Genomic DNA, 21,674 nt, shown 5'->3' with positions numbered 1-21,674 from the left:
AGGCGATTCTTTCCATGTTACAAGTCCCTTAACGACCTTTACCATCTCTCCCCCGCGCGCTCTCTCTCTTTTAATAAGGCTGAGCAAATGGGACTTCATTTTATCTGACTGCCACAGACTAGTGATATTAATTATTCATGCTCCTACTCTCCCTTTTGTTAAAGTGGTGCATTAGACTAATTTCCCTCTTTGTTGCACGAGCTGGGCGAGTCTCAGCCTGTGGCTACTGTTCTCAGAGATTTCAGAGTAGCAGCCGTGTTAGTCTGTATTCGAAAAAGAAAAGGAGTACTTGTGGCACCTTAGAGACTAACAAATTTATTAGAGCATAAGCTTTCGTGAGCTACAGCTCACTTCATAAGAAAGCTTATGCTCTAATAAATTTGTTAGTCTCCAAGGTGCCACAAGTACTCCTTTTCTTTTTGTTCTCAGAGAGATGTGCTGAGAAACAGGCTCACAGACTTATTAGAAGGAATGAAGAGGGGTGGGAGAAAAAGAGAATGGAAAACTTACTGTAGTTAGGAAACTTTAAATCAGCAGGTGTGTGGAAATTTTAAAAAAATGCAGTCCAAGAACCTAACAGAGAGAATACCAAATTAACAGACGAAAAAATTACAGCTTCTGTAGCCAGACCAACTTCTGCTGTGAGCTTTGTTAGATCTTATAGCTTAGTAAGGTCCAGCACGGCATAAATACTTTGGATGAGACACTTCCAAAAAAAAAAAAAAAAAAAAAAAAACAAAACAAACAAAAAAAAACCCAACCCAGGTGCTGAAGAAAATGGTGTTGATGGAACTCTTCCATGCACATCCAACATCCCAGCATGGGGCTAGGGATACTATGCTGCTGGAGATGCCATTTTTTGGATGGAACATAAAACAGAGTCCTCAAGCACTTGTTATCAAAGAGACTGCAGTACTTTTCACAAGAGCAGGGGTATTCACCCCAGTGTCCTGGCTAATGGCCAACTCAGGCAATTGCATTGTGAAATAGCTGGATTTGCTCTGTAGGGAGTTATGTTTTTTCTTCTTGCCCTAAGCTGCCATATTTTGTTGTCAGTAACACCCCCAAGAAGTGGATTCCTTTCAGCAGTGGGGAAATGATCTTTATACATATAAGAGGCATTATGTAACCATCAATAAAGAATAATAAGGAAAAGGTATAATAATGGTCAACAATGTACTGAAATCATTGGTCTCTTCACTACGGAACAACATACTGGGCACACATGTTCCTGGAACATCTTAACTTTCCATTCATTTGAATGGACATATCTAAGAATAATGATCCTTAGCACTTACAGAGCTGTGCTAAGGTCTCAAAGTGCTTTACACAAGACACATGACATTACCCTATTTTACAGAGTGGGAAAATGAGGAACAGAGAAAAATTACACGACTTGCCCAAAGTTACAAAAGGACTCAGTGCCAGAGTTGGGAATAGAATGTACATAATTTTATTCTCAATTCTGTGGCCTATCCACTGGATTACACTACACACATTGCCTGCATACACCAATATTCTCTCAGCAATAAGGAGGTTCATGGAATTGCCAGTCAGTCATAGCTTCCTTTAAGAAAAGAACAGAACTTATGAGGATTTTTTTTTTTTAAATCCATGGGTCAAGAGACATTCAACCATATGCCATCTACAACAGTGGACACAGCTATATCACATATGCTTGACTCAGATCTCATCATCAAGTTAAGCTTAGCTCTTGGTGGTCGCTACTGCAAGTTCTGAATTTTATTTCTAAGAAGCATGTGGGAAAAAGTATAAAAAGTTTACAAGCCTTAGGGGGACAGTTTGCTGGTGTAAATGTACCAAACTGTTACAGTGGCTACTGTAAACACAACACACAGTATAGCAACATAGGAAATTTGACTATTAACAAATGCGAGGTCAGCATACTGATACTCGTACACAGAGACAAGTGTACTGGCTCCATAAATTTAGAGATGAGCTAAGATTTAAGAAGAGCAGATGAGGGGGTGGGGGGAATCAGAAAGAGAGCCAGAGATAAAAGGAGTAAATCATACACAAAACAGCCAGTTAAAAAAAAAAGTGGTTAATATACATGAATAATGGATGTTTGATTTAAAAGCAGTTTACTCCAATATGATGTAATTTTTGACAATCAGCCAGAGAGACTATTTTGCAAGCCTTTGCCAGATATAAGTCATTGTGCAGAAGTAGTAACACAACCATGTCTGTGAGCATGTGGAAAATTGACTTCCTGCCATCCCAAAGGTGACTTCACACTGGCAAACAGAAACTTTTATCTCAGGTGCACTTAGCTGTGCTCCCCAGCCCTAAGTAGTGCTCAAAGGGCCAGCTCAGAGAATCCATGAAAGCATTGTTTGGATTCATCTAAAAAGTCTGCAGCATTCCCAGCAGTGCAAGAGTCATGTCTCTTGCACAATGCTCTTTACAGAATCCTCCAAATACTTATGGCCTGCCATATAAATTACCTATGAAGCTATAAACAATTAAATGTACGTTTATTTTTTCTTCTAAGTTTTTATTTGAATAGAGTCAAAGCTGGTAGCACTAAGTAGAGCCAGACATTGTGCAGGCAGGCAGTGTACGAGCTTCAGCAACACAACTCTGCCAATGCACCTGCAACCCCTGCTGTTCCAGTACTGGACCCTTCCTGAGCAGGGACTGCCAATCATCCAGCATTGTGCCAAACTTGATGGTTCTGTGATGTGGACAGATGTCTGCTCGAGACTGGAATGAGGTCAGCAAAACTCATTTAACTTGTGGCTGAAGACTGATGTACAAAGGAGCCAGAGGTAAAAGGATATGGTTTGCCCACTAAACCATCTACCCTATAGAAAAAAAAAACAAAACACTATTTTATCCCCCCTCCTGCCCGGTAAAATTAGGATGGGTAATATGAAGGCAAGTTGGCCCTCAAAATGGAATGAATTATTTGCCTGGCTTTCCAGATAATCTCCTTAAATATTCATGATGCATCCTAAGGGCAACGTTTTCAAAACTTGAGATACTTGTCTAAGCATTGTGCCAAGTCTCAATGCAGGGATATAAAAAGCGGTTTGTCGTTTTCATTAGGAAACATAGTAAATATATTTTGCATAATTTTTATAAAAACTTGCAAAAATGAATGGCTCTTTCAATTTAATAAACAACTTACAAGTTTTCAATGGAAAATCATGGAGGCAGATTCAATTATTCTTGGGCAAGATACTGGTTAATTACTATATTGCATGTGTTTACACACTGAGGTTTTCCTGACTTAAGTCATTCATCTAAGCAGTACTAGGATGTTACTAAAGGTTTGAATTAGAAAGACAATTACAAGGTTTAGAAGGCAGTACCTTGAAAAGGAAGGAGAGACAATTATACATAGGAATCAATACTAAATAACAAAAAAGAACAATATTTTAATAGTGCTTTTCATCCCAAAAGTTACCCCAACACTTTACAATATAAGGCCCAGCTCTTGCAACTGGATTCACTTCGGCAGACATCTGTGCTCATGTGGATTCACTTGCAGGACCTTTCATCCATGATTGAAATGCAATCACTTCCAGGGTGAAACAGCAGCTGTTTAACAACATGTCAATACGCACAGGTAGTGAAGAAAGGGACCTTATGCAACTGAAACTGCATGGAGCACTTAGGTAGCCAATGGCAAAAGTAAATGTATAGTAAAAGCTAAAACAGTAGCTTTACAAAGCTGGCAAGCAGACCTCAGGATGCCAGCTCCAATGCCATCACTGAAAAGGAGCAGAAACGGGGGATTAAAAACTGGCCAGTTTATTAGTGATTTTAAAGATATTAAAGATTTTAGATATTACTGATTTTAAAGTTGACATGTAAAGAAAAAACAATGGGCTTGTGTTTCTTTGCTTTTTAAGGATGGATAAAGAAGACCTAAGAGGTTTTAGGCAAACAAAGCATTTTTTCTACCTTTTTTAATAAAAACATTAGAACTTCAGGACTTGTTCACCCTAGAAGACCTGGTGACCAAAGGCCTAGAGAAATTGACACCAGAAGAGACACTGAAAGCTAATCAAATAAGAAAGGAAGAGAATTTTGGTCAAAAATCTTTTTAAAGAATGCCCCTCCCCCTCACATGCACAGAACCAAAGCCACCCCGGTTTAAATCTACTGACTTTCATGGAGTTACACTAGGGATGAATTTGACCCATTATGCTTAAAACCATTCCTCACACCTCTGAATTCCATGGACTGTGGAGCACTCTTGCAGTGTCTAGATATTTCAAGGATACAGTATTTCTGGAAAGCAGTACATTCTGCATTGGCCTGTCACTGCCAAAAGGTTCAATATTAAAGAAAAAATTAACATTGAGCGATTAGTGGCCAAAAATACTCCTGCAAAAATTGCCACCAGCTAATAATCTAGAGCACACTGCCCATGAAATAAAATGGTGTGCAGCTTTTATACTGGAATGATGTAGATATTAGAAAGCAGCTCTGGAATTCACTGTCAACATGTTTCTGAGATCTAAAGCTCTTCTAGAGACAGACCATCGACTTGTGACTCAAGTAATCAACCAATGCAAAGTCCCTTCACGTCTGTGTGTGGGGAATAATTATCATAATAGACATTAGTAATTAATTTCCGGCGTGATGTCAGCTGGTGTAGCAATGCCAAGCAAGCGTCCTTGTCAAGCATACCCCAGCCGTCTGGACTACTTCAGTCACATTGCCCTGATTAGGATGCGCGCTGATGCACTCTTAATACAATCTGCCATCAAATGCCAAATACTTCAGAACTAAATTAGGAAATATGTCCAACTCCACAGAATGATGCTAAGGACTTTAAGTGGATTTCTCTATTCCTTTATGAGGCACAAAGGCGATAGCCGATGTAATTGTCTTGAATGAGGCAATTCTATCTTCTAACCTCCCACCTCTGTGGGGGAAAAATATTGGATTAGGATGCAAAGGAATTAATAAAGACAGTATAGCCTCATAGCATCTCTCACCCCTAGAGGTATTTATGGCTCTTTCAGTGTTTTATGTGTGAAAAGGGAATTTTAAGGGGAGATTAGATGCAGATTTACATCAACAGTGGAACTAGACAGAAAGAAAGCTGCCCCATTCTATTTGGTTGTCAAATGGGGAAAAGTGATAGAACTGCACTTGTGCACCACTTGCCACAGTTCCCACCCCAGCAACAACCCCTTTGCTCCATGCCCCACCTTACCTTTCCCCAGGAGTTGCTGTTCTCTTTTTCCCCTTTCCTACTAGCTCACTACAAACCTGAGAAGGAGTAATGGGATAAAATTAATCTGTGGAAAATTTGGACAGGAAAAAGAACCAGGAAAGATTTCTTAACAATGAGATCTATTAACTAAGGAACAACATCCCAGGGGAAGTGACAGAAACCCCATTGCCCGAGTCATTTAAAACGGTACTGGGAAAAGCCCTAGACATTTAGGCTATATAAGGAATAATCTGCACACTGCCAGCGAGATGGAATTAATACCTCATAGGTCTTTTCAATCTACCTTCTGTGATATTCAACCACAATGAACACACACAGTAGCTGGATGTTTCCAATAAAGACATCAGCAGTAAAATAATTTAAAACATTTAATTGGTCTTTGTGCAGTTTCAGAATTAACACTCCATTGAGATGAATGAGGCAATTCACACTATTCAGAGCTACTGTTTCAGTTTGTCTGCAGACTCTGGAAGACAGTCCTATTCTGATTCACGTTTGGAAAAAAAAAAAAAAAAATGACCACCAGAAGAACTAGAAGCTTTTTTCCAAGTGAAAGTTTAAATTTTACTGTAAAATATTTGACATATTATGCCCACACTGCAACACAAAGTTTCTGTGGTGCGTATGTCCAGTGGACTAATCTAGACACTAGGTCAAGAAAAAAAAAAATCAATAGTTTATGATGTAGCTAATGATATATGTCAATCTCACTGAAAAATTAAAAGCTTTCCCTGTTAAATCTCAATTTTAAAAGCTGTAGAGCTTGCCTGAGCCATCAGCTTTTTAAGCATAGATGCAGTACAGTTGAAAAAACAGAAACTGCAGCTTCTCAACTCTGCCATTGCCAAAAGATGCTTATGAAGGTAGCAGAATGCATTATAGAGGGCTTCAGACACATGAAGATTATTTATCCATCCCCTAAAGCAACATCTCACCATTCTTATAGGCTTGGAAGTAACTTCGCTCAAATACTGACTTGAAAAAGAATAGAATTCTCGAAGGATTGCACAAGCAGGGTTTGACTCATTACTTAGAATGCCTCAGGTAGGTTTATTTTTGAAAAGAAAACAATTCCACCTAGAGGACTGAAGCAGTAGAAGATACAGATCTCCCTCTTGCAGCTGGGGAGTAGCAAATATAATACTTACAGAAGCTAGCATGAGCCTTTTGACTAAGGGCATGTCTACACATACACTGCTGCAGCTGCACCAATGTTCTATGCCTACAGGAGAGAGCTCTCCTGTTGACATAATAAAACCACCTCCGCAAGCGGCGGTAGCTATGTGGGCAGGAGAAGCTCTCCCGCCAACGTAGTGCTGTCCAAACTGGTGCTTATGCCGGTGTAACTTACATCGCTCAGGAGGGTGATTTATTCACACCCCGAGCGACATAAATTATGCCAATATAAGCTGTAGTGTAGACAGGGCTTAAATTACCAAAGTCACTGAAACAAATAGTTCTGTGGTGACCTAGAATCCTATTTTCGACGTCTCAGACTCAAGGAATATTTCCAACACACCTCTGACCAACATATTAACCCACAGAGACCTTCCTGCCAACACTACAAAAAGAAGGATTCTGGGTGGACTCCTCCTGAAGGTCGAAACAGCAGCTAGGATTTCTACATAGACTGCTTCTGCCGACATGCACGAGCTGAAATTGTGGAAAAGCAGCATCGCTTACCCCATAACCTCAGCCATGCAGAACACAGTGCCATCCACAGCCTCAGAAACAACTCTGACATCATAATCAAAAAGGCTGACAAAGGAGGTGCTGTCATCATCATGAATAGGTCGGAGTATGAACAAGAGGCTACTAAGCAGCTCTCCAACACCACTTTCTACAAGCCATTACCCTCTGATCCCACTGAGAGTTACCAAAAGAAACTACAGCATTTGCTCAAGAAACTCCCTGAAAAAGCACAAGAACAAATCCGCACAGACACACCCCTGGAGCCCCGACCTGGGGTATTCTATCTGCTACCCAAGATCCATAAACCTGGAAATCCTGGACGCCCCATCATCTCAGGCATTGGCACCCTGACAGCAGGATTGTCTGGCTATGTAGACTCCCTCCTCAGGCCCTTCGTTACCAGCACTCCCAGCTATCTTCGAGACACCACCGATTTCCTGAGGAAACTACAGTCCATTGGTGATCTTCCTAAAAACACCATCCTAGCCACTATGGATGTAGAAGCCCTCTACACCAACATTGCACACAAAGATGGACTACAAGCCGTCAGGAACAGTATCCCCGATACTGTCACGGCTAACCTGGTGGCTGAACTTTGTGACTTTGTCCTGACCCATAACTATTTCACATTTGGTGACAATGTATACCTTCAAATCAGCGGCACTGCGATGGGTACCCGCATGGCCCCACAGTATGCCAACATTTTTATGGCTGACTTAGAACAACGCTTCCTCAGCTCTCGTCCCCTAATGCCCCTACTCTACTTGCGCTACATTGATGACATCTTCATCATCTGGACCCATGGAAAAGCAGCTCTTGAGGAATTCCACCATGATTTCAACAATTTCCATCCCACCATCAACCTCAGCCTGGACCAGTCCACACAAGAGATCCACTTCCTGGACACTACGGTGCTAATAAGCGATGGTCACATAAACACCACCCTGTATCGGAAACCTACTGACCGCTATTCCTACCTACATGCCTCTAGCTTTCATCCAGATCATACCACTCGATCCATTCTCTACAGCCAAGCGCTACGATATAACCGCATTTGCTCCAACCCCTCAGACAGAGACAAACACCTACAAGATCTCTATCATGCATTCCTACAACTACAATACCCACCTGCTGAAGTGAAGAAACAGATTGACAGAGCCAGAAGAGTTCCCAGAAGTCACCTACTACAGGACAGGCCCAACAAAGAAAACAACAGAACGCCACTAGCCATCACCTTCAGCCCCCAACTAAAACCTCTCCAACGCATCATCAAGGATCTACAACCTATCCTGAAGGACGAGCCATCACTCTCACAGATCTTGGGAGACAGACCAGTCCTTGCTTACAGACAGCCCCCCAATCTGAAGCAAATACTCACCAGCAACCACACACCACACAACAGAACCACTAACCCAGGAACCTATCCTTGCAACAAAGCCCGTTGCCAACTCTGTCCACATATCTATTCAGGGGATACCATCATAGGGCCTAATCACATCAGCCACACTATCAGAGGCTCGTTCACCTGCGCATCTACCAATGTGATATATGCCATCATGTGCCAGCAATGCCCCTCTGCCATGTACATTGGCCAAACTGGACAGTCTCTACGTAAAAGAATGAATGGACACAAATCAGACGTCAAGAGTTATAACATTCAAAAACCAGTTGGAGAACACTTCAATCTCTCTGGTCACTCGATCACAGACCTAAGAGTGGCTATACTTCAACAAAAAAGCTTCAAAAACAGACTCCAACGAGAGACTGCTGAATTGGAATTAATTTGCAAACTGGATACAATTAACTTAGGCTTGAATAGAGACTGGGAATGGATGAGTCATTACACAAAGTAAAACTATTTCCCCATGGTATTTCTCCCTCCCACCCCACCCCCCACTGTTCCTCTGATATTCTTGTTAACTGCTGGAATTAGCCTACCTTGCTTGTCACCATGAAAGGTTTTCCTCCTTCCCCCCCCTGCTGCTGGTGATGGTTTATCTTAAGTGATCACTCTCCTTACAGTGTGTATGATAAACCCATTGTTTCATGTTCTCTGTGTGTGTGTATATAAATCTCTCCTCTGTTTTTTCCACCAAATGCATCCGATGAAGTGAGCTGTAGCTCACGAAAGCTTATGCTCTAATAAATTTGTTAGTCTCTAAGGTGCCACAAGTACTCCTTTTCTTTTTTTGAAAGTTCATGTAAGCCTCAGAGCAGTGTGTTAAGAAATTGACCTCCCACTCCATCCACACAGGAAAAAAAAATAAAAAAAAGAATGCCTTTGGCCTTTGTTAACTGTACAAAGACACCTGAGTTTTCCCATTTGAAGTTCTGACCCTAAGAACCACTCAGTGCCAACTGGCAAAGGTTCAATATTCTGTAGCAGCAATTCCTACCAAGCCTGATAAACTCACTACACCTAACACACTGCTGTCATAGTATTTATCTATAAAGACTGTCATGCAAGATCTTAAATGAAAGCCAGGATCATGCTGATCATTAATATAATTGTGAAATGTATGTATTGATTATATTTAAAAGTTCTATCTATATACTGAAAATGTGTCCTTATAGTTTCTATCAAGATATGATTTCCCACCAGAGGGAAGAACTGATTTTGCCAGACAAAGGGATGTATGTTTATATGTCTGCCAAGGTTCATATGTAGATAAAGCACTATAAGCCAAACACAATGAAACCTATATTTGCATTTCAGGTCAACACAAGGATATGACAACTTGGAGCCAGCATACCGGAGAACAAACAACAGGGGGCCATCCTGACTCTGGGGTCAAAACTATGAGTTTGGGGAAATATAAGGAGAAGCAAAAGCCATTTTGATATCCATTTACTGAGGAAACCCTCTGTAGGGTGGAGAATATTCCTGAAAACTTAGATCCTGGTATTGACTGAAAACCAGTAGCTCTCAAAGACTGAATTCTTAGGAGAAAATCTACTTTATAAATAGGAAAGGTTTTTAAAGTGTGTACCAGATGCAAAGCGAAGATTCCCAGAGACAATCTGGGTACACTGAAAAAACGTTGGGGAAACTGGCAGTTTATTGCATCATTGCCACCATTTGGAATTACAAACTGTGACTAACCAGTGCATATATTTTACCTGCTTTAACCTCTTAATAACTCTCATTTCCTTTTCTTAGCTAATAAACCTTTAGTTAGTTTTCAACAGAATTGGCTACTAGTCTTGTCTTTGGTGCAAGATCTAGCATGCAACTTGACATGGATGAGTGACTGGTCTCTTGGGACTGGGATTAACCTGATGTAGTGTGATTTTTGGTTTAAGTTACCTTTTATCACAAAGTCAGTTTGTTTGGGTGGCAAGATAGAATAGAGAGTCTAAGGTGGACTGTCTGTGACTCCATGGTAAAACTGGTATAGTGATCCAGGAGTTCACATTTGTCACTAGATTAATGAAATCTAATTACAGAACATACCACCAGTTTGGGGTATCTGCCTTGTTTTCTGACTGTGTGCCCTGAGGCAGGCACTCGTAGTCATGAGCCACACCACACAGCATGACAATACCAGTTCTGCTGCCACTCATTATTCTGTCTCAGTATCTCTTAAATCTTAATCTTTGTTAATAAAAAGCATTTATTTTCACTGCAAGTAGATTACAGTGCTGTTATAAAGGACCTGATCGAAGCTGTGCCAGTCAAGCTGTGAGTCCACTGTCTTGTTGGGGGCAGCTTACCTGGTAATTACTATGAATGTGCAGTGATGGGCTGGAGACTGCAGGGAGTGCTCTGAGGACACGGGGGTTAGTGGGTACCTAGCAATAGCCTGTACAATGAGGGTGAGATCTGCGGAAACCTGCAAGTCAGTGCTTGTGGAGCCAGAGACCACTGGTTTCAGCAAGTTGAACCACACCAGACTGTTTCACGCTAAGGTGAGGTAGATAACCCTGAGTATCCCTGGGAAGTGACAAAGAAATTTACTGTGATATGACTCAAAAGGCTTGTTACTTAAATACCTTGTTGGTCTCATTCAACAGCCAGCCAAAGCCCTTTACTCCAAAGGCTGCCTCACTGGCAGATACATCTAGACATGTGACAGGCTGGCCATATACAGAATGGAGAACTTTGCCCGGCTCTTCTGCTTTCAGGAGGTAGACCATATCTTCAGCAGCTGCTATAGTCACTGGACTCCCAACTACATCTGGAACCAGGTGGAGAAAGTTGACCTACAACAGCACAGACATTTCTTAGTTTTTTACACTTCAGTTGAAAATTCCCTTACATTGTCATCAGAAATACACAGCATGGCCATACGCTAAACAGGGCTCTTTAATACACAAATTAACACACAGCTCCATAGGTGGCTAGTATCTAAAACCACCTTCTTGGAACCAAGTTTTTTTTTTTTAAACTGGTGTTTGACTTTTGGTCTCTTTGAATTTTAGAAGTTTGACTCCTACAACAGAATACTACTACACATAACACCTTTCATCTAAGGCTCTCAGGATGTGCACATTTATTAAAAAAGAAAAATTATTCATTAAAGAATTATTCATTAAATCTCATAATAGGTCTAGGAAATAGGTACACATGTGACACAAAAGCCCACTCGTGCCAACAGGAAATGGGTTCACAGGTTTCTTCTAGACAGTATGTAAAACACATATCTGTCAAAACGTAAATTAACCATTGTAAGCTACTACAATGGAAGCCCCATTTACATGTGAAGTCAACGGGGGATAGGAAATCAACTGGGAGACGAGACTGAAGACTGAACCACAAGGGGTTGCCCTGTCTCTGGGGTCAGACAAAGAACTTTGGGGAACATAAGAAGAAGGAAAAAAGATACTTTTTTTTCCTGCACCTGGCGAATTAAATGGACAGCATTTTTACATTCATGAAAACAGGCTCTTAACCAAGGTCAGCTGAAAGGTTGCAAAGGACATTTAGGGTGAGAGAAGTTTCTTGAGACAGATGATTAGCCTGTTAAAGTTAAATTTAGTCTCTAAGATCAGTGTTATGATTTTGTTTTATGTGTTACCTTTCCGCTTCCATTATCCTTATTCACTATTGCTTAAATCTTAACCTTTGATAATAAACTTACGATTGGTTTCATTATAAATCTCTCTCAGTACTGTGATGTTATACAGGAGTTGATCCTGAGTTGAACCAAACAGTCTGGTAAGTACACTGTTCCTCTGGGGACAGCTGACCTGGTATTTCTGTCAGTGTTCAGTGGATAAGGGGCTGGATACTACAGGGAAATGATTCAAAGAGCCTCGGGAACTGTGTTGCACCAATTATTAATCTGCAAGGCAAAGTCAGGGCTGGCAGAGCCCAGAGGAGATTCTTTGGGTGGCTAACAGACTGGAGGTGTCAGGGAGTTACCCAGTTAAGCACAAGCAAGTCTCTTTCCTGCTGGAGGCAAGGAGCTGACTCTCAGTCCTGGGCACCTGAAGAACTATTACCACATATTAATAGAGTCATTTTACAGATGGGAAAACTGAAGCACCACGAGGTTACATCAGGTGATCTGCACAAGGTCACAGTAAGTCAATGGAAGAGCCAGGAGCCCTGATTTTCAGTACCCTGCTAGAACCACTAAGACCACAGAAATGTTGCCAGGGTAAAATAATGTGCTGGTGAAACTGATGAAGGGTTCTCAACCTGGGGGTCACACTCAGGTGTGTGTGTGGGGTGGGGGGAAATCATGGTCATTCTGCTTTTCTTATACTGGTAAATGAGAGAGGGGTTGCTGGGATTTCCAGTATGGAAAGGGTCAACAATCCCTGAAATAGATAATGGCATGCCATGGTTTCTAATCCAACATTAGAGACAACTGACAATGTCTTCAGTGTTTCTTTCAAATATCAGAAATTGGTATTACATACAGAGGAAGGGGAAAGAATACTGAAGATGGATATCTTTCTGTATAGCCAAAGAAAGAAACATGATGGAGCACTTCATAACTACATGACAGGGTGACCCAATTCCAATGGAGTTCTTTCTTTGTTGTTTTAATATTTTACTAGAAAACGTGTCAAAATTTTTGGCTTCTTTGTTCTGTTTTTAAGTATTCTAAGGATGTTTCCATTAAGAAGATGGGGAAGTAGTATTAGGGTTTGTTTAATCAGAACTTTACAGACACTCGCTGTGCAGTCAGTTTTCTTGTACTGATCAGAAATCAGAAGATTTATACTTTAATACGCTCATTTCCTCCCTCACACCATTTAACAGACTTGGCCCATAATAAACTTTGGATTTTTAAAAAAAGATAAAATAGCCTCAGAACTCCATAGACAGAAGGTGTAATCTAAAGAAGCTGTGTAACCGGTTACAGCTTCACAAGTGACAGCATTAGCTAGCTTGTGATATCCTGCCTCAGAACTAATCAGCTAGTGTTGATCTGAAATTCTATGTGAGAAAACCTTGATCTACAAATGAGCCAACTTAGTTTAATGTTGACAAAAAATAATTAAAAAACAACAAAACCTCCCACACCATATGGGCTCAGCTTCATTTTCACTTGTGGTTTAGGCCAGGATTTCATCCTGGCTCTTCAGGGATGAAAGACATGCATTAACTCACTGCAATACCAGCTAGCTGCTAATAGTTCACATAGTTCATGCAGGTTTCAGAGTAGCAGCCGTGTTAGTCTGTATTCGCAAAAAGAAAAGGAGTACTTGTGGCACCTTAGAGACTAACAAATTTATTAGAGCATAAGCGTTCGTGAGCTACAGCTCACTTCATCCGATGAAGTGAGCTGTAGCTCACGAAAGCTTATGCTCTAATAAATTTGTTAGTCTCTAAGGTGCCACAAGTACTCCTTTTCTTTTTATAGTTCATGCAACATCCTTTTAAGGTCATTGTAAGATCCCTCTTGGCCAGGAAGAATTAGGAGATCTGGAACACCTGGAACCAAACTGACCAGCCGGAAAATACTCACCAATTTCTGGATTTCAAACTGTGCAGTAGTTTTCCAGTATCCCCTGTCATCAGGGCTTTCCACCTTGACCTGGAAGCCAGATGCAGTTGTTATGGCTGCACCCTCCAAGCCAAGGGCCAAAGCCTGTATCCTTTGATTGTGCTGGTAATGATGGATAGGTTCACGCCCTATCATGAGACTCCAAACATTAACAGTCCCTGCATATAAAAGGCAAAACAAATGATTCTGTTACCCTATTTAATAAACAAAAGTAGCTTGAGGATGGCAGTTTCTGTGTATTAGTGAAATGGGTTGATACAAAGGAGGCAGGTTCTAGAGCACCTTCAAGACTCACTCCCTACGGCCATTAGAGCTCCAACACACTGCAAAGTAGTGCAAAGTGGGCTCTAGTGTGGGTAATAATTGTTCTTTCCCTGAGCAAGTCTTACATTGTGACTTTCAGAGAACACTGGTATGTGCCTTAACTCTGCTCCTCTCAATGCCCTAGGGATGGAACAGACCATTTGCCAGAACACAAGGAGTTCCAAAGAAGAGTTGCGAATATAAGACTTATCTACTGTACACTTACCCTCACTTAAATGGCAAGGAACTATCAAGGAGAAGCCAGATTAAATGCTTCAAATGACCTCCCTCTCACATTCTCTCACTCAAAGTGTCTTTGAATAGTTTTGGATTGTGCACAAGGGGACAGGATGGGAGATTTCAGTGCCCTTCTAAAAGTGGAATTGAGAGTCTTATCCTAGCAGGGCAGTTACATATAGCTTGCAACCAAACACTTAAATCCCAAATCTTGATGTTTCAGAGAATGGGGGAAATGTGGAAAACTGTCATTTTTTGAAAGCTAACAAGCACAGTATCCCAGGCTAGGGAAATGGAATGTTGCTCCTTTCAGTGGTACAGATCAGTGGGAAACAGGCTGGCAATTGCACTGGTTTGCAGTATAAATCAAAAGAATTCCACTTAAAATTAAAGTACATAAAGTCAAGCGCTTTAATTTCAATTTACAAGAGTAAACTGGAGTTATTAGTGTACTACAGATCAGCAGTGCTGAACACAGAAAGTGAGTTAGAGCTCACTCCCAAGCTACCCCTGCATTGAAACGGAGCAGCAATTCTTCAGTCTGACAGACAGGATCAGAGCTGGAGAAGCCTTCCCTCTACTTGAGCATGACCATTAATGATGAAATGATTAATGGTTGCTACTACTTCAAAAGGAGGCATAAAAGCTCTGACAAGCAGCTGTGGACAGGCACCCATGCCAGTTTGCAAACGCCTTCCCTGCATCCCAAAGGAGCAAAGCGAGAGTGTGGTAATGAAACTGCTCATAGTGGAAATGGTATCTAAATGAGTTTAAATTGATTTATGTTTGCTTTTGTAAAGATTATTTGGTATCTTGAAAGTGCTACCACTATAAAATAATGCAGACAACCCTTAAGGCCTCTGTCTAATGGCACTCCCGAAGAATATTTATAATCCTCGTCATGGGAATGAGAACCATAATGGAGACCATTTTTGTTTTATTAGGCATGCATATTTAAATTAATCTGCTATTTGCCTAAATAGTTAGCTGCCTCTGTTTGTGTGCACAAAGCCAAAACTGCAATTAGGCTTCCATTAAAAAAATAAGTCCCAACTAAAACAGTCCCGGTGGAGTCGTAAGGACTCGGAGCAGAACTTTCCAAAATTACTTCTTAGCTGAATGGTAATTATGTTAATTGCTTGAAAGGTAAATAACTGCTGAACTGGTTTTGAAAAATAGAACGTTAGCACATGCCACACACACACCCATGCTTAAAACAAGTTAACAGGTTTAAATGGATGGTGTAGACTATTGTTTACTTTGGAGACTGTAGCTTGTGCCTCATAGAGACTTAAGGCTTTTGTGATTTTTTGTTACCTCACTTTATAGTGGACAGCAGGTCCACATCTCCAAACTGGCACAACAGGGCTCAAGTCTGATCTCAGGCACTTTAGATCAGCTACTGAGTATGCCAATATTGTGAGTAGCTGAGTTTTTAAGAAAGGAAGAGGTACGTATTTCTGAGTACCCGAACTGGCCCTTTAATTAGATCTAATCTGTTTCGTTTGTAAACTTATCTAGGCAGGGCCCTGTGTTCATATTTTTCTGCTGAACACCTACTCCACTTTTGGCACTCTAAAAACAAGAGCACTGAAATACTGGTCAGAGAAGAGTATAAAAACAGAAACAAAGTGAATTGCTTCTCTCTTCACAAAAGAAATTATGTTTTGCCTTAAACTTTGGGGTTTCTGCAAGACAGCATGAAATAAGCCCATCACACAGAAGCCTGTTCTAGCCCATGAATAAAATGGAGAACTCTGGGATTCAGTGTTTTGGTCTCAGAGTTTGAGAAGCAAAAACCATTTCATTAAAAAGCTTATGGCACATGGTATCCATTAAAACCAGAAAAGGAGCTCTGATTATGAGCTGCAATTAAACATACATAGTATAAAAACAATCTCATGTAACTAATCATCAATGTACATAGCATTTTACCAAATATTTGATATTTGGTAAATAAAAGACAAAGTCCCTGTCCCAAGACACTTACATTCCAAGTCAGAAAAATAAAATGTACAGAATACCAGTTTCAGCACAAGGGGCTGTGCAGACATCACTGGCAAGATCAGAGAATGAAGGTTTTGTGAAGATACAGGATTCCAGGTTTGTTTAAAACTGTCAAACCAAGAACAGAAGATGATGGAGGCAGCAGCTTGGAGGACGAATGCAGAATAATACAGAGAGCAAGAGCTGACTGGTATTTTCTTTCATTATGAGTCAATTGAATATCATGTGCACAAAACAGCGTGTGATGTCTGAGAAACGAGTATAGAGCTTGCTTGGTTCCAGGGAACAGTTAGAAAACGCCTCCCTCAGGGGCACCGACAGGTATGGATTATATAAGCGGTGTTGCTATGAAGCAAAGAAATGTGAGTGCAGGTCCTTCCACTCCAAAGCACCAGAGAATTTCTTAATTAATGGGCAAGTGAGTCTTTGCTTTATTCACTCACATTGTATTTGATGGGACAAAATGGGGAAAAGCCATTTTTATAGCTGAAATTATCTCTGTTGAGATAACACACGTTGTAAAGAAATATTTTACACACACACACACACACACACACACACACACACACACACACACACACTAAAAGCATAGGATTTGCCAGGGTGGACGAGATCATTGATCTACCCAGTCTGTCTTCCTGCCTCCAACGGTGGCCAATATTTCATTCCCACACAAAAAGCTTTGCTAAGGTGAAGTTAAGGTTGCAAGCATATAGCAGTGTTTGAGCACATATTAACTTCCAAGAACATTATAGTTTAAAAAATAAAAATCCATCAAATGTTAGAAACACACAAAATTGTAAGAATGGCACTTCCACAACAAGCCAGAGTCACATCACAACCTTAACTCTGCTCCATTGAAGCTGTGACAGTGCAGTATTCTCAGACTGACTAACTACTGCGCACTTACTTTCCTGTCTCCTTAAGCCAGAAAGATGTTCAATTGGATTGTCTAAGTGCGAGGAGTCAGTTACGAGCAAGATAGTGCAGCTATTGATTTGTGATATTACAATCACTGCACTTGCACTTCCTGACGATCACTTAGTATTAACATCCACTTGCTGCATTATGCCTCAGACTGTAAGCTATTTGGGGCACAGACTGTCTTTATTCTGTTTGTTCAGGGCCTCACACAATGCAGCCCTGATTCAGACTGAGGCCTTTACATGCTTATTTAGAGTAAGAATTTGAGTGAGATGCTCCCCATTAGCAATGGAAGCTTCTCACGCAACTAGTTTTATATTTAGTTTCACATATATTTGTCTCTGGTGCCAAGAACGATGCTTTACCAGCATACTAACCTGAACTGTTTTCATATCGATGTTCTAATTTCATGACATGGTAGGTCTGCATAAGCAGACATGCAAAATGATTAGCTACATTTTTAAGTGTTACATTGCAACTGTCTACCAGTGTGGGCTTTGTCTATGCCAGCAGAGCCCCCTAGTGGAGATGAAGCATAAGCTGACAGAAGTTCTGCCGACATAGCTACACCACCTCCCCAAATGACATTAGTTAAGCTTACAAAAGCTCTCTGCTGTTGGCACAGTTTTATCTTCACAAGGGGCTTTGTTGGCATAATAGCTATGCTGGCTAGAGAGTGTGATTTTTTTCACAGTCATAGCTGATATAGCTATGCCAGCAAAATTTTGTAGTGTAAACTAAGCCTCTACCAGTGCGTGTCGCATCTCCTTGTTAGTAGCTAATCAAAATAGGGTGTAACTGCCTACTACTGCTACCAGCTAATAGTTAACACATTAGTTTAAGTGGAAATGGACTGTGATTTAAATCTGATGGTACCAGGTTGAAATACTGCTGATGACCATGCTGGGGGTTCACTTAATCAGCTCTTCCTCATTAAGACAATACTGCTAGTGGTTGCTGGTAACCTTGTAGACAGAGATGTAGGCCAGTCTAAATGTACATTATCTGCAAGGATCAAAGCAAGAAAATCATCCATATGATTCCATGTTAGAACAGGGAACCTGGACACTGTGGTGGTGGGGATCTTATTCCCCCACTTCAGCTTCAAAGCAACGCTGCCGGAGCCAATGTGATTTACAAAATGGTGGGGGTTTTTTGTTTGTTGGGGTTTTTTGGGTTTTTTTGGGGGAGGGGTGGAGCGGAGGGAGAGGTTGTGAATGCAATTGTTCCTGTTAATTTTCATCTATTCTGTTTAGGAGAGCAACCCCCACCTTTCCTATCCTGATCCAAGTTAATTTAATGTAAAACTTCTCATTTTTAAATACTGTATTTATTTTCAATAGGGGAAAACAGGAAAATAAACAACTGAAAACTCACATTATCATCTGGTATACTAGCTATACTATCTACAAGTATGATATTGCCTGAAATTATACTAATGAAATAAACCATTAATGAAACATGTTTTTTTTAAAAAAAATAGAACTGGCCTGAAGTCTCAAACTTGTTATCTTGAATCCTAGACTTTTGGGAAAAAAAAAACCCACTTGAAGTCTGAAGTGATAAACAGCAAAATCAGATACCATTCAGATGACCTGAGGGCGAGAAATTAACATTGAATAGAATTGGAAAGTTGAGCTTCACATCATGGCTCAGTGAAGCAAGCATAGAACTAGAAGTAAGAAAACTTGGGTTCTGTTCCCAGCTCCGTGACTTGCTGGAGTTAATAAACTGTTCCTTATCTCCTTTTTCCCATTTGTAAAATGGTTATAATAATACTTGCCCCTTTACTTGGCAACTGCAAAACAGAAGTGACCCTTGGCCAACTTGTTTCAGATGTTCAGCAGAGAAAACTTGAAATTACAGTTAATTCCAAATCATCAAAATGTGTGTCTTATTTTTAAAGTGTAAAATCCAAGTTCACTTTGCCTACCTTTTACCAATGAAGAGGTAGAGTAAATTCACAGCAAGATTGACCAAGGCACTCTTCTTCCTTAAAGCGTCTGCAAGCTACACTATTTGGTGTTGTACCTGTTTTGTGGCATGTTTTGGAACTTAGAAGTTTGCTACACATAGACCTAAAAAGAAAAGGAGTACTTGTGGCACCTTAGAGACTAACAAATGTATTAGAGCATAAGCTTTCGTGAGCTACAGCTCACTTCATCGGATGCATTTGGTGGAAAAAAAACCCAAATGCATCCGATGCAGTGAGCTGTAGCTCACGAAAGCTTATGCTCTAATAAATTTGTTAGTCTCTAAGGTGCCACAAGTACTCCTTTTCTTTTTGCGAATACAGACTAACACGGCTGCTACTCTGACACATAGACCTGTTCACCAGAACACTCCATTTCTGATATTATAAATACAGGGTGCTAGGTAGAGGAGGGAATGGCTCCGAGAGCCTCTCACTCACCATCTTCCCTACTGAGATATCAGGTTTGCCATTCAAAAGCAGTGCTGCCTCAATTCCTAACAACAGAGCATGCATATAAGCAAGTGCATTCTGATCACTGCAGAAATCACTTTTGTTTGTTCTATACCAACCTATGACAAGTAATATTAGCTACTGCTGATTAGGTTTCAAAATATTAACATAAATGGGGGCAACATTATTTCCCCTCTATATCCACAGACAAACATGACAGCTTAAGTCTTAAAGGTAGTACAAAAAGGATGTTCTCATTTTACACCATAGGAAGTTTCCAAGTCAAACTATGAGAATCTGGGGGAAGAGGGCGCAGTTAAAGTAGACTTCAGTTCCCCAAAAGCTTTGGCTTACGCCCAAAGTCAGGCAAGCATGGAGCAGATGGAGTCCTGGCAAGGCCTCTACTGTCCCTGCATTAGCAGCATCTGCTCATTACCCAGAACCCTCGCCTGCTTTATCTAATGCTCCAGGAAAAGCATTTTGATTTGATTCATTTCAGTACGGTAACGTGCAACACAATTAGTGGTAAAATCAAACTGGAGGACTGCCAGTGCTGACAATAGGAAACAAGGCAGAAGAAATACGAGGCCAGTGGGTTGGAATTCAAAAACCACAACTGTGGATCAAGTTGCCAAATCTCATTGCCCCAGATGTACATATAGTATGCCTATGGGGCACAGGGCATAGAACTTACATTTTCTCCCAGTACAGTTTTTCTATCTACTGCTCCTTGCATCTGGTTCCTCTGTGGTTGACTCCCATGGAATACCCCGGGGGTGCAGTCACCAGGACTCACAATTCAACTTTTCTTCAGTGAAGTCAGAGTCAGAGTATACCATAAAAAGAAAAGGAGTACTTGTGGCACCTTAGAGACTAACAAATAATTAAAAATTATAATTATTTATTATGCTCTAATAAATTTGTTAGTCTCTAAGGTGCCACAAGTACTCCTTTTCTTTTTGCGAATACAGACTAACACGGCTGCTACTCTGAAACCTGTCATTATGCAAGAGTATACCATAGCGTGCAGGCACACATGACTGACAGCCTCTATACAAGATGAGCCCTTTGCTTGCTATATTTCTTATGCCTTAGGAACTATTCGCAACTGCTGAACTATACCACATAGTGCTATCAGCAGATGCTAAATAAGCAGAATCTGCCTGTTAGTTCTTCCATGCAATCAGATATCGGGGACATTACTGCTTGAACTCTGTTGAACTGGGAGAAACTGATGTTATCTCAAGGAGTCTGCTAGCCATAGATCCTTTGCCTGACAACAACACCTCCAGCACAATGGTGTTTGGTTTCTCTATATTAGTCAAACTTACAAAACAAAAGGGAGAGAGAGAGCTGGAAAAGTACAACAGGCACACACTACTTTAGGAAGTTTCTGTCATTTAGATAAAAAAATAATTCTCTTCACTAAACTATAAATATATGCTTTGTCATTCATGTTAGTAAACAACTGCAAAACAATAAAATATGCTAGTGCATATGGAAACTAAGCTATTCTGATTGAGGCTCTCAAATCAGAATAATCACTGACCTGTCACAAAATCCGTTAAACAATATGCCCAGCAGAGTTAAGACATACAGGTTTACTCATGACAGTTATTTATTCTCACATTGTAACATACAGTTCAACACAAGGACCATGAGACAAACAGATAATTAGACCTGTAGTCACTGGAAAGACTAAAACACGAACTAATATAAAACCAGAGAACTCTGCTCTCTTCACTTCTTGCACAAACTGGATAGAAAGCCAGAGATCAAACCACCTTGTGCTAGAATATCCAGTGACTTAAATAACCAAGGTGAATTTATAGATGTTAATCACAACAGGATGGCTGCTGTGAGGAAATATTCCATTAACAGTTTCTGGTGACAACAAACAATGATA

General features: G+C 40.6%; 1 protein-coding gene and 1 long non-coding RNA gene across 3 annotated transcripts in view; both read right to left on the bottom strand.

Annotated features, from left to right (window-relative positions):
- The window catches only part of FBXW8 (F-box and WD repeat domain containing 8), a 65,346-nt gene that overhangs the window by 15,381 nt on the left and 28,291 nt on the right, over positions 1 to 21,674 (bottom strand). For both annotated transcript variants that reach the window (XM_038373657.2, XM_043497788.1), the window contains exons 6-7: positions 13,834 to 14,030; positions 10,904 to 11,113 (exon numbers count right to left, since the gene is read on the bottom strand). In XM_038373657.2, the coding sequence (XP_038229585.1) occupies positions 10,904 to 11,113; positions 13,834 to 14,030 (407 nt within the window). The remainder of the gene's footprint in view (positions 1 to 10,903; positions 11,114 to 13,833; positions 14,031 to 21,674) is intronic.
- On the bottom strand, positions 18,821 to 20,595 carry LOC122456756. Its single transcript, XR_006275793.1, has 2 exons — positions 19,671 to 20,595; positions 18,821 to 19,421 (listed from the first exon to the last, which is right to left on the bottom strand). It is a non-coding gene; the product is annotated as an uncharacterized LOC122456756 (long non-coding RNA).

This window comes from Dermochelys coriacea, chromosome 15 (genome assembly GCF_009764565.3).
Source record: "Dermochelys coriacea isolate rDerCor1 chromosome 15, rDerCor1.pri.v4, whole genome shotgun sequence".
NCBI classification, from domain to species: domain Eukaryota; kingdom Metazoa; phylum Chordata; order Testudines; family Dermochelyidae; genus Dermochelys; species Dermochelys coriacea.
Note: the sequence above shows the minus strand (reverse complement) of the source record. Positions and strands in the feature narration are given on the sequence as shown.